This window comes from Psittacula echo, assembly GCF_963264785.1.
Source record: "Psittacula echo genome assembly, chromosome: 4".
In the NCBI taxonomy this organism is placed as follows: Eukaryota; Metazoa; Chordata; class Aves; order Psittaciformes; family Psittacidae; genus Psittacula; species Psittacula echo.
The window spans coordinates 56,642,166-56,656,277 of NC_137738.1; the positions used below are offsets into that span (position 1 = coordinate 56,642,166).

Consider the following 14,112-nt stretch of genomic DNA (forward strand, 5'->3'; position numbering starts at 1 on the left):
GACAACAGAAAGAGCTTTTTCAAATATATGGCAGATAAAACCAACACCAGAGGTAATGGAGGCCCACTGATGAATGGGGTGGGTGCCTTGGTGACAGAAGATACAGAGAAGGCAGAGTTGCTGAATGCCTTCTTTGTCTCTCTCTACTCTGCTGGAGGCTGTCCTGAGGAGCCCCGTACCCCTGAGGACCCAGAGGAAGTCGGGAAATTGGAGTTTGCCTTAGTTGATGAGGACTGGGTTAGGGAGCAATTAAGCAATCTGGACATCCATAAATCCATGGGACCCGATGGGATGCACCCCTGGGTACTGAGGGAGCTGGCTGAAGTCATTGCTGGACCACTCTCCATCATCTTTACCAAGTCTTGGGAAACGGGAGAGGTGCCTGAGGACTGGAGGAAAGCAAATGTCACTCCAGTCTTCAAAAAGGGCAAGAAGGAGGACCCAAGTAACTATAGACCGGTCAGCCTCACCTCCATCCCTGGAAAACTGATGGAACACCTTATCCTTGGTGCCATCTCAAGGCATATCAAGGATAAGAGGGTCATTAGGGGCGGTCAACATGGCTTCACCAAGGGGAAGTCGTGCTTGACCAACCTCGTAGCCTTTTATGAAGACATAACAAGGTGGTTGGATTATGGCAGAGCGGTGGATGTGGTCTACCTTGACTTCAGTAAAGCGTTTGATACAGTCTCCCACAGCATCCTCACAGCTAAACTGAGGAAGTGTGGACTGGATGGTCGGTGGTGAGTTGGACTGCGAACTGGCTGAAGGAGAGAAGCCAGAGAGTTGTGGTCAACGGGGCGGAGTCTAGTTAGAGGCCGGTATCTAGTGGGGTGCCTCAGGGGTCAGTGCTGGGGCCAGTATTATTCAGTATCTTCATCAACGATTTAGATGAGGGAATTGAGTGTACTATCAGCAAGTTTGCTGATGACACTAAGCTGGGAGGAGTGGTTGACACACCAGAAGGCTGTGTTGTCATCCAGCGAGACCTAGACAGGCTGGAGAGTTGGGCTGTGAAAAATGTGATGAAATATAACAAGGGGAAGTGTAGAGTGTTACATCTGGGTAGGAACAACCCCAGGTTCCAGTACAGGTTGGGGAATAACCTATTAGAGAGTAGTGTAGGGGAAAGGGACCTGGGGGTCCTGGTGGACAGCAGGATGACCATGAGCCAGCAATGTGCCCTTGTGGCCAGGAAGGCCAATGGCATCCTGGGGTGTATTAGAAGGGGGGTGGTCAGTAGGTCGAGAGAGGTCCTCCTTCCCCTCTACTCTGCCCTGGTGAGACCACATCTGGAATATTGTGTCCAGTTCTGGGCCCCTCAGTTCAAGAAGGACAGGGACCTGCTGGAGAGAGTCCAATGCAGGACGACAAAGATGATTAAGGGAGTGGAGCATCTCCCTTATGAGGAAAGGCTGAGGGAGCTGGGTCTCTATAGTTTGGAAAAGAGGAGACTGAGGGGTGACCTCATTAATGTTCATAAATATATAAAGGGTGAGTATCACGAGGATGGAGCCAGGCTCTTCTCGGTGACAACCAATGGTAAGACAAGGGGTAGTGGGCTCAAACTGGAACACAAGAGGTTCCACTTAAATTTGAAAAGAAACTTCTTCTCAGTGAGGGTGACGGAACACTGGAACAGGCTGCCCTGAGGGGTTGTGGAGTCTCCTTCTCTGGAGATATTCAAAACCCGCCTGGATGCCTTCCTGTGTAACCTCATCTAGGTGTTCCTGCTCCGGCAGGGGGATTGGACTAGATGATCTTTTGAGGTCCCTTCCAATTCCTGATATTCTGTAATTATCAGAATCATAGAATCGTAGAATAGTTACGGTTGGAAAGGACCTTAAGATCATCTAGTTCCAACCCCCCTGCCACGGGCAAGGACATCTCACACTAAACCATGCCACCCAAGGCCTCATCCAACCTGGCCTTGAACACCGCCAAGGATGGAGCATTACTCCTCATTTCACCTCATTGTCACCCTCTGTGCCCTGACCACTGCACTGATACCTGAATAATGACCCCTTTTGCAAGCTTAAAGCATTTTCTATAGATGGAAACATTAGAAACTAAAAAAAAAAATCTCAAACCCTTAATATTGACAGCAAAAACATGTATTCTATATATACACTGAAGTAAGCTCCTATTTCAGGCCTAATCTGACATGGAGGCTTCCAGAGTAAAAGTCCATCCTCAATTTCACAACCAGCAAGTCACACAACAAGGCCTTTTGTGCATGACTGACAAGCTCTATGGCAATCTGCTTACCATCCACCGGCTCTACAGCTTAAGAGCTGGAAAGATACAATGCTGTGGCTTTCAAATTGTTTTCTAATGCATTCCTATACCAAACTGCCACAGAAATACATGAAGGAACTAATAAAGAGAAAAGATCTCATATATGTCAAAATTCAGTTAGCTGCTCAGTCATTATTCAGATCAGTGTTCAGGAGATGCTGGGGAACACCTATCTAGAGGTGATGGCACTAACCTACACCAGCATTGACCTTGAGACTGGTGGATTTAACTGCCCGCTCCCCTCACATTACACGTGGTTAGTTTGCTTCTTAGTTTGGGGTTTATGGGATATTTTCTGTTTGTTTCTTTGAAAAAAAGAAAAAAAAATAAATCAGTGCAATGAGCTAATAGTTGCTCAGAGTGCTGTTTTGAGGACAGATGGCTTAAAAGCGGGTACACTTCCTTCAAAACACTTGACCGCAGAGAAGACTGAAATAACTGACAAACTATTTCTGTGAAAATCTATAGCCATCATATATGAGAAAGTCAAGAACACAGACTGATGCCCAGAAAGCAGAAAGAAAACTGTGCATGCCCATGCAGTCCACCATGGCTTTGGTGCCACAATCAAATGTGATTTCAATAGCTGAACTATCAGACAAAGCAGTATTTTGTGTAGCTCCTCAATGAAAAGGTCCAAAACACCAAAAAGCTCCTCTGTTTTGTCTGAAAACACATAGGAGTTCTGGCTGTGAACACAGCAAAAGCAAATTCATCTTTACAAGTGTACAGCAGCCCAACACCCAGCTCAAGTCTAAACCCACTCTGAATCCAAACCTAGCAGTTCTTCCATCCGTTTCCAGTAGAAAACTTCCTGATCCTAGAATGTTGTCTGAAAATGGTAAAAAACCGATCCTTACTAAACAGGCTTCCAGAACAGGAAACAGAAGCCTCTGCTTCCTTTTAGAAATGCGGAAGAAGAAAGTGTGATGGTTTCTAACACTTAGGATTCAGCATTTTGCCGCCATGAGAGCTGGAGAGGTCTACCACCTCCTGCCTTACATCTTTCTCATCTGACTGATGCTAGCCTTCCTTACTGTAGCCCTCCTGCTGAAACTGGGTCATCATCTAGTAAAATATTCAAGAACTGCTAGCTGATAAAGAAGGTGCATGACCCACTTCTGGTACCTTTCTGGAGAAACACCATTGGTTTAATTCTCTCTGGTTAAAGACAGAAGTGATCCAAAGTCAGAGCTTCAGCTTGTGAACTAGCAACTGACTGTGAAAGCTTACTACACACATGCTATGACACGGTTTCTCTCTCAGTGAGCAGGTGATTTGTGTCAAGTCTAAATTAAAGTAATGTAATGCAGGTGTTACATCAGAGACAGGGTTCTGAGCCTTGAACAGCTTAGAAGGAGATTATCAGCCACAAACTTAAGAGTCTTAAGGCACACCTGTCCTCAGTGCTTCTTGAGAAGCTAGTTTTAGCTAACTTTTCATGGAGCACTTGCACTTGCGCAGCAATATACTCAGCATAGTATACTGGAGTGGAGGCTAAAGCATCAAGTCAGCTGATACCCATATCTTAGCTCTAAATTCAATGTTTAGTGCTGCAGTGCTTTGGTACATTCAGCCAGATTACATCAGTACTCTTTTTACATTGATATACTTACTGTATGAGAAGAACCCTCTCCTACTCCCAGCTGCACACAAGTTAAAGATTCAAGCCTTCTTTAACACAATCAAATCAACCAGCATCAAACTTCAACAGTAGGATTCAGAACATTCTACCTATCTAAAAAGCATGAGGAAAAAAAGTTCAAGCAATTGTACTTTCCTCCTTGAAAATTTAAGTTATTCTTTGGCAGAGAAAAAAGCCTGGATACTATCTGGATACTATTCTAGAGGTGTATTTACATCTGTGTACACAGATCAATACATTTAAGCCAAAACCAAGTTTCTAAAAGGATGGAATTAAGCTTTTAACTCATTAACACCTTGCAAAGTAGCAAACCGTGTTATTCAGAAGACTTAGATTAGATTTCATTCAAGTATCATCAAGCCTAATTAAAGGAGATTCTAAGAACTATATTCTGCATATCGCAGGGTAAACTTGAGGAAACAGTGCATTTCTATCTTAGTTATTTGTGCCCTCTAGTGGAAGTACATTTATTGTGAACATGCCATGCAGCTCACAATTATCTTCAGAGACAACTTTAACACACCAAGTTCAACCTGAAAAATTCTAAACAAGAAGAAAACTGGAGACCTTAATGTTGTTCAATACACTATTTGTATGCATTTAATAATGCATCCAAAATACATGGTGGGGGAAGAGAAGGATAATGCAATACTTAGCTTTAAACAATTTAGTTCTTACCTGATCTAAGCTGTCCACAACCCTTGCACACAAGAGAGCTCCTGGCAGATCAAAATAATTATCATACAGATAGTATTTAGCTGGAAAAAATAATTTTAAAAAATCTTTGTTAAAAATCCATACTGTATGCTTTAAGAGCAAGTTAAAAAATACATTAAAATAATAACATAAGCTCCTATTTGGATTTTACTGATAATAAGCATTATCTGCTTCACAATCTGTGTTAGCCTTTATTCCCACTTCTGATTCTGATACCTGGCTACTGAAAGTTGTTCACCTATATCAAGGCAGTGAGATTTTAAAAATATGTTTTAAGGTTCTAAAAGTTAAGGTGGAAGAGATGGAGGAGAACCATGAGTTTTAAAGAGTCAGGACTGTATCATTCAACTCTTCCAAAGTACCTATTTCCCTAGCAGTGAAAATACAAATAAAAAGTTTGAGAATCTGTTCCAAAACCATGTGGACAGGTCTTACACAAAGCGTTGTCCTTCGCACACATGCATGCTGCTGACAGCCCCTTCCCAAGAGGAAGCATGTCCCCATTATTACATGAGCGCCAGAAGAGAACTAAATGAGGAGGGTGCCCCCAGGCTGAGGTCATGCTCAACAACTCTTTCCTAGGAGTGAAATGACTTAACCAGTGATGTTTTTTGTATTCATGATTTTGTCTGTGCTGTCTCTTAGGTAAATGAAAGAACAAGTCAGCAAAACACTCACAAGGGAGACCAAATGCACTTTTCAGTGAAAAGGAAAAATCGCATTCGCTGTATGCCCAAGAAAACATTCCTCTTCTACCATCTTGCAAAAGACTACTTGCAGTTTAGAATAAGCATCATAAACAAGTTTATGTCAGCAAGATCTCAAGGAAAATATCTCTATTATACAGCATAATGCAACTTAACACTTTATGTGTATTACTCACAATTGCCAAGATCAAATTAAATGCAAAAGAAGCACAGAGCAAAACACAATTGTAGCCATAGTGCCTTCAAAGTGACTCCCATCCTAAATCTAATAAACTTCAACTGCAGGAGGAGAAGTTTTGTTTCCAGATCTGCTCTGTTCTTTGCTTTTGCACCTAGGCCTCCAGTAACAGCACTGGTGGTAATGACTCAACAATTAAGAAAAATCTAAGATTTGCAAAATGTGTCCTAAATGAGACAGGCTGGTAACGTCAGTCCACTTCATCAAGGAACAATGTGCCCACCACTATAACCAAAACATGTCTCTAATGTCAGCTCATTTGTCTCATAGAATCATAAAAAAAGAACCTTAAGATCACCAAGTTCCAACCCCCCTGCCATGGGCGGGGACACCTCACACTAAACCATGCCACCCAAGGCCTCATCCAACCCAGCCTTGAAAACCCCCAGGGATGGAGCATTCACACCTTCCTTGGGCAACCCATTCCAGTGCCTCACCACCCTTGCAGTAAAGAACTTCATCCTTATATCCAATCTAAACTTCCTCTGTTTTAAGTTTTAACCCGTTATTCCTTGTCCTATCACTACAGTCCCTAATGAAGAGTCCCTACCCAGCATCCTTGTAGGCCCCCTTCAGATACTGGAAGGCTGCTATGAGGTCTCCACGCAGCCTTCTCTTCTCCAGGCTGAACAGCCCCAACTTTCTCAGCCTGTCTTTATATGGGAGGTGCTCCAGTCCCCTGATCATCCTCCTGGACTTCCTCTGGACTTGTTTCAACAGTTCCATGTCCTTTTTATGTTGAGGACACCAGAACTGCACACAATACTCCAAGTGAGGTGTCATGAGAGCAGAGTAGAGGGGCAGGATCACCTCCTTCGACCTGCTGGTCACGCTCCTCTTGATGCAGCCCAGGATACAGTTGGCTTTCTGGGCTGCGAGCACACTGAAGCCAGCTCATGTTCATTTTCTCATCGACCAGCACCCCCAAGTCCTTCTCTGCAGGGCTGCTCTGAATCTCTTCTCTGCCCAACCTGTAGCTGTGCCTGGGATTGCTCTGACCCAGGTATACGACCTTGCAACTTGGCATGGTTAAACTTCATAAGGTTGGTAAGCCCACCTCACAAGTGTGTCGAGGTCCCTCTGGATGGCATCCCTTCAGCTTATCAACTGAACCACACAGCTTGGTGTCATCAGCAAACTTGCTGAGGGCACACTCAATCCCAGTGTCCATGTCATCAACAAAGATGTTGAACAAGACCGGTCCCAACACCGATCCCTGAGGGACACCACTCATTACTGGTTACTGGACATTGAGCCATTGATCACAACTCTTTGTGTGAGGCCATCCGGCCAGTTTTTTATCCATCGAGTGGTCCACCCATCAAATTGATGTCTCTTCAATTTAGAGACAAGGATGTTGTGAGGGACAGTGTCGAATGCTTTGCACAAGTCCAGGTAGATGACATCAACTGCTCTACCCCGTCCATCAGTTCTGTAGCCCCACCATAGAAGGCCACCAAATTGGCAAGGCAGGATTTCCCCTTAGTGAAGCCATGCTGGCTGTCACCAAGTATCTTGTCGTTTTTCATGTGCCTTAGCATGCCTTCCAGGAGAATCTGCGCCAAGATTTTGCCAGATACAGAGGTGAGACTGACTGGTCTATAATTCCCTGGGTCATCCATTTTCCCCTTCTTGAAAATGGGGGTTATATTTCCCTTTTTCCAGTCATCAGGAACTTTACCTGACTGCCATGATTTTTCAAGTATGATGGACAGGGGTGTAGCAACTTCATTCGCCAGCTCCTTCAAGACCTGTGGATGGATTTCATCAGGTCCCAAGGACTTGTGCATCTTCAGGTTCTTAAGATGGTCTCGAACCAGATCCTCTCCTACAGTGGGCCTAAGATCTTCATTCTCACAGTCTCATCAACACCTAAAGTATAAAAATCATCAATATCTAAAGGGGGCCTACAAGAAATCTGGAGGGGACTTTTTACAAGAACATGTAGTGACAGAACATGGGGGAATGGCTTTAAGCTGAAATAGGGGAGATTTACATTAGATATTAGGAAAAGAATTCTTCGTTATGAGGGTGGTGAGACACTGGCACAGGCTGTTCACAGAAGCTGTGGCTGCCCCATCCCTGGCAGTGTCCAAGGCCAGGTTGAACACGGCTTTGAGCAACCTGGTCTAGTGAAGGGTGTCCCTGCCCATAGCACTGGCGGTTGGAACTAGATGATCTTTAAGGTCCCTTTCAACCTAAACCATTTTATGACTCTACGATGATCACTGGTGACCTAAATTTAAGTTGAACTTTTTCACTAGAAGTTGAAAATACTAAAAAACCCCAAACCCAACAAAACAGCTCTCCCCCAAAACATTTACCTATTCCAGTAATTCTCAGCTCAAGTATTTTTAAGTATTTGTGATAAGAACTAACAGCACGAGGCACTGAAGGGGCCAAAGCAATTTCAACAAAGAGGACATGCTAAGGCATAGCTACCTGAGCGGGAAACCATTCCGCTGACTGTATTAAAATGCTTCCACTCCCTCCTTCCATACGTCTCCAGGATCTCTTCATTTGTCATACTCTTTGTACCATGGCTTGCCCTATTTGTGTTGTTATTTATAACAAAACAAAAGAAAAAGGTTGAAGACAGCCAAACTACTCCTTGTGCACAGTAATTCATAACAACTGAATACTTCGGTGCACGCAAGTTGATTGAAAGCAACTCTCTTTATAATGCAGAAGTTTCCCAGGACCTAAGCCTTTAGCATATACATTACAGTCCTTGATAAAAGCCTTGCTACACAGAGGTTTGGTTGGCTGGGAGCACAACTACTGTGCCTCACCTGCTAACACAATCATTCTGTATTGCTCGAATGTTCTCAATTGTGTGAGGACACTCACTATACTTAAACTATCAATATACGCTGCAACAATAAAAAGTGCAGAAAGCCTATACATCATTCTGAAGCCTGGTAACATTCACAGAATGCAGGGCAGAACTATGGAAAAGTGCTAGTTTGAGCCCTGCAAGCAGCTGTGTAACACAGAAGTACACACAAGCCTTTTTAGGAATTAAAAATCAAAACAGCAGTCTTCTATGTTTAAAGAAAAAAAAAAAGGAGGTAAAGAAGAACTAAGGATGTACTGAAATTATGGCTGAAGGCAAAATATAGCTTTTAAGAGAAAAGAAAAAAACAACACAAATTTGAAAGCAAATGTGTCAGTTTCTGTGTTTAATTTACCTCAGGCTATTTAAACTACGTGTTGTAAGCCTGAAGAATTTTGAATGTGTATGGTATAAAGATAATAGTGCTCCCATCACTAAAATCAGTCATTAGCTTTGACTCCGAGTCAGGTTTTCACGGTCCAAAGAAAAACATTACCCTGGATCACAGTAGAACAGGATCAAGAATACACTGGTAGCCACTGAAAAAGTGAAGTTACCTTCAAGATCAGTACGCCCTCAGAGTCTTAGACCTTTATTAAAAAGAAGATATTCTTTACTATCAGCTAACATGTAAATATTACGAAAAGACTGCATATGTAACATTAAAAGACACTGAGCACCACATTACTAAAGCGTGTTTATACTTTAACATCTAATAAATTAAAGTACACCGAAATTAATTTTTAAAAATTTAGTAAAACTGAGGCATGGCTTTCAGAAAGAGGATAAAATTTTAGTGTCTGCTTAACAATATAAACTTACTGTCAATATTACCTTAAAACTGTTCCATCTTCTGCAAGTTTCAGGAAGTTTCCTTCTTCAATATCCAACACCAAGCCTTTGCAACTAGAATAATTTTATTTTAAGGAAGAAACAAACAATTAATGCTTTCAGAGGAATGCCTTCTTATGTATCCGTGAAATGCAATTACAGAAGCTATACAATGATGCTACACAAAACCAACCAAGTCAGAACCCTTCAAACACTTCCATGTTTGAACAATGCTCTGTATATGCAAATACGCATTACTCAACAAGGACTGGATTTCATTTACATAGCAAATTCCTAGTGGCTGTTCATACAGATAAGGTTGGAGGATTAAGGTCCAAATATATACAATTAAGAAACGTGATATTTAAGTCACTTCCATTAAAGAAATCGCTTTTCTTGGTGGCAACTCCCCTGCTTATTATTACTAGACTGGTAACACCAATTATTAGGACAATGTTCTACCTTTCTCTTAAATGAGGCAACTGAATATCCAAGGAACAAGGAGAGTAAAAGCATTGCCATGCTAGCCAGTACTAGCAAGGTAAAGAGTTGTTAGCATAGGGCAGACAACAAGAGTTTCTAACTCTCCTAATAAGTCTACCTTCCAGACAATTGAATCTGTTTGCTCAGGTTGCTTGAAAAGTTAATTCAGAATTCAGTGGCTGGAATAATAATGAATGAGACTGGAAAAGTAATAACACCTTCATCCTCTGTTATAAGGTAACCAAAGGAAAGAAGGTATACCAAGAAGGCAGGAAGCAATCCCCAGTGTTTCACGAGCAACACCTGGGTGAGTAGCACCAATACACAGCTACCAGCACTGTAGGCTTGCAGGTCCACATTAATGAACCTCCAGCTCCAATAAGGGACCAAGACAGAGATATCTAGATCTTAACAAAGAATTTCATGCATCAAAGGCCTCAAAATATGAGAAATACAGATACATTGCTTGTCTCATGGAAGTTGAAATTGATCTTGTTGGAAACTGTTCAGTGAAATACTGACTTGTAAAAATAACTGATCAAAACCATCACACAAAAATGTGTTACTTAAAAAAACAAAACAAAACAAAACAAAAAACCAGTAAACTGTTTCTCCTAAAAATTTTGTGATTACTTGGCCTTCAAGCTCCCACTCTGTGGCCTAGATAATAACCTATCCAAGTTGGAAGATCAGAGATTCAGGTTCAAGCTCCTGCTCAGAAATCACTGAATTCAGAGCACAGACTTGCATTTTAGTGTTTTGCATCACAGCTTTGTGTCTGACATGCCACCCAAGGGCTACCTCCTGGCACCTCACCTTTCCACAGTTCCTTAGAAGGCTGTTGGGATTATTTTGCCTTACACAAACAAAACCACATCTGTCAAGATAAAAATGACTAAATTCTGATGGTTACTGGATTTACCAGTTGAACTGAAGGTAAAAGACAAAAGAGAGAGATAAAATAAGAGAGTAAGTCAGACTAAGACTTGTGCCTAGACAGCTAGAAACACAAAGCAAGCTTGGGTGCTCAGTTCTCTCTTCAAAATATCACCTTAGAAGTATCTCATGACAAATATTTGTTCAAATAAGTATTTAAAACTGTTAGTTTGGATTTATCTATTGGGCTTGACAATCAGGACAACAACTGCCTAGCAAAAGCAGCTGTTTCCCTAGCTTTGTAAAAGTTACAGCTTAAAGGAAGTTATGAAGAAAGTTTCTGTTATTTGCAACGTACTCACCAGAAGTCTAAGCTGTCTGGAGCTAGAGTCAGCAAGTCTTTGTCATAACCCTTTTCTGTTACCAGGTATTGGGCAAAACTATCATATATTAGCTACAAATGAAAAAAATACATGCATTAATTATATTGATTAAGCGAGACCAAAGAAAGTCCCCGGAAAGTGACAAAATGCAAGAGTTAGTGCCTCCTAAGTGATATCAAACCAGGGAGCCCTGTCTCACTGCATCTGCTAATAGGAAATAGTGCTCCGCATTATTTCTGTCATGGCTGCAAAACAGCTCAAGATGCTCACACAACAGTTCTGGTGCAAGGTGTCCAGCATAACCAAGTTTACAGCATTCTACCTTATTGCCCCTGTGCTTCAAGAACATTGGGAAACCAAGATGATAAGTACTTCAGACTAGTCACTACTTCCCCAATCTTATTTTGTTTTGCTTTATAATTTTAAATATCATAGTTACCAAGACTCAACAAGTGGCTTCCAAACCAATGAACAACTACCCTTAGGGCCATTTTAAATGTATTGAGAAGAACATATTTTGAAGGAAACAGGCAACTATTAAGAAAGTTTCTAAGACCAGAAATAACACTGTTAAAGCCTGTTACAACAGTCAGCAATTTATTGATGTAATATGCTGGTAAAGTACGTGGATGCTGCCAGGCCCTTAAATTACCAGAAATGGTAACTGCTCCCTTTTTCTCATGGTTCTTTCATTGAAGCTGTTCCTTGGACTTCTTTTTTATTTATAAATTACTAAAGCTGCTCTTAGAATGAATAATGCCTGAGAAGGATTCACATGAAGGCCAACACTGGAAGAGTAAGAACTAACTGCATCTTCAGCTGTGCCTGTCAGCCTATTTTATTTCCAATAAATAAGGAGGAATCTCATGGGCACGTATCAGCCTGTCTCTGTGCTGTGTGAGAAGGGGAAAAGTGAATTAAGTTTAATAAACGTTTAGTTTTTGTGGTATTTTGGGGGGATTTTTTGGGGGGTTGTTTTTGTTTTTTCTCTGTTTTGTTCATTGGTTTGGTTGTTTGGTTGGCTTTTTTCTTTGGGTTTTTTCATGTGTTTTTGTTAGGTTGGGGTTCTAGGGGGGTTTGTTTGTTTTGTTTTAAGTTTTATTTTTCTTCTCAAAACTCTTCCAGTTAGCAGTTGCCTTCATTGTACAAAATTCTTACTGGGAAGAATGTGCCTGTGTAAGATGCTACATGTGTGGCACGACAGAGAGAACATGGAAGGTAAGCCTAGAGTTGCAGCATTTCTATCAAGAACTTAAGAGCACGTAAAATTTATAACTTTATACTATTGAACCGCCTGTTGTAAGGAAGATGCCTCTCTACAGAACGTCAGCCACAGCTAAAGGAAGCAATGCAGTTTTTGAACACAGGATGCATTGAACCATGCCTATTTATAAATGAGACTCCTCCAACATTTGCTTCTATATCAGATTATGAAGTATCATGCAATTAGTTACAAGTTCTGTGCAGTGAACAACACACTGTAGATGAATGGAGGCAAAAGGGGGACAGTGGGACACCACTAGTATCCATTGTACGAGTTAATGAAAAATTATCAGGGAATTTAAAAAGTACCAGTAGGGAAAAAAAAGCGCCAAGGACGGTTATGCACAAACACATGCCTGTAAGCTCCTCTCCGCAAGCGACAGCAGGGCTCAGTCTGAGATGCTAAGCGCCTTTAAGCTCCGTGTTTTATTTTAAGCATCAGAAAGTTTGCACAGGCCGCCTGGCCAAAACGCTGCAGGCTTCTAACTGTTTGCAGCATCCCTAGGTTTGGCGGGGGGGAAACACTCCACCTTTTTCTCAGCGGCGCTACAGTTCGGAGAGCTCTCAAGCGGCAGAGCTTTCAAGGAAGAAGACATGGCTGTCCCCCTCGCTTGAGCAGAGGCCTGCTGAGGAAGCACCCGGCAGGAGCTGCGTTTGTGTTTCTCCTCTCTTTTGGGGTTTCCCCATGGTCATCCGAGCCAGCAGCCTCGGGGCTCGCTGCCCTGCAGCGAGGTCCCGGTCCCCGCGGACATCGGCACCGGCCACCCGCCTCCTGGCACTTTCCTTTAGCTTGGGCAGGCGGCGGTCGGGGAGGAGCGGGGGGTTGCGCGGTTCCCAAGCTGTGCTGTGCTGTACCGGCCCGCACTCACCCGTGCGCTCTGCGTGAGATGATACCGGCAGAGCGTGTGGTCCAGGTCGAAGCCCACCACGTCGCAGTCAGCCAGCGAGAAGTACTGCTGCATCGCCGAGCCGCCGCCGCCGCGGGGAGGCGGGCGGAGGAGGAAGAGGCAAGGGCGGTGCTTCCTGCACCGCGGGGCGGGGCGCGGGGAGGCCCTGCCGCTCTGCGGGTCTGCCGTCACCTGTGCGGTGTGAGGGGTTGTCCGTGGAGGTGTGGGGTAATGATGCTCGCTCCGCCCCAACCGGCCGTCTGTGTCCGGGGTGCTTGATGGGAAAGCGCCCGGCGTCTAGCCCGGAGGTTAAAAAGGCGGGTGCAGAGCAGTTGGGCGGAGGTGTGTTTAAGCGCTCGGATTTAAAAGGCACGTTTCTCACACAGGCATCGTGTGCTTGGGAACGGGTGTGGGGACGGAGTGGCTCTCGCCAGGTCAGACCTGGCTGCAAGTCGTCGGTGCGAGGTACCCGGAGAGTCATTGCTGGGAGCCGGTGAGCCGGGGTAGGAGGGGAGAGGAGTTAGGTTTGTGGTAGATGGTGAGAGGGTAGCCACACCATAAGGGCCCTGCTTCATGCCGTCTTCTTACGCAAGTAGACAAGCACGGCTGCTACTTCATTATCCAAGTCCCTGCAGGATGTAAGCATTACTAGACGCTATGAGCAACACTATACAGTAAGGCATACTATGCTCTCCATTGAGCTCTGAAAAAAACAAAACCATGGAGGTAACTAACTACCTTTTAATTTATTGACAGCTTTGGTAGGCAAAAAAAGGTGTAACATGAATAATGGTACAGCTGCCTACAGGTGACATTATCAAATGGGTGTTTTATTAGGTACTGGCCCAGCAAGTATTACCATATCACAATTAGAAAGGAAGTGTTGTGTTTGAAGGAAAGTGAACAGATGAGAGTTACATTGACTTAATTCTGTTCTCTGTGGTTGGA

General features: G+C 43.3%; 1 protein-coding gene across 1 annotated transcript in view; it reads right to left on the reverse strand.

Annotated features, from left to right (window-relative positions):
• The window catches only part of LOC308220632 (dermatan-sulfate epimerase), a gene marked incomplete at its 5' end in the record, with an annotated part of 182,639 nt that extends 169,400 nt beyond the window's left edge, over window positions 1-13,239 (reverse strand). The window contains 5 exons of the mRNA XM_080616878.1: window positions 4,622-4,701; window positions 8,048-8,154; window positions 9,276-9,347; window positions 10,994-11,085; window positions 13,147-13,239. Coding sequence (XP_080473004.1) covers window positions 4,622-4,701; window positions 8,048-8,154; window positions 9,276-9,347; window positions 10,994-11,085; window positions 13,147-13,239 — 444 coding nt within the window. The remainder of the gene's footprint in view (window positions 1-4,621; window positions 4,702-8,047; window positions 8,155-9,275; window positions 9,348-10,993; window positions 11,086-13,146) is intronic.
• Between the last annotated feature and the right edge of the window lie 873 nt (window positions 13,240-14,112).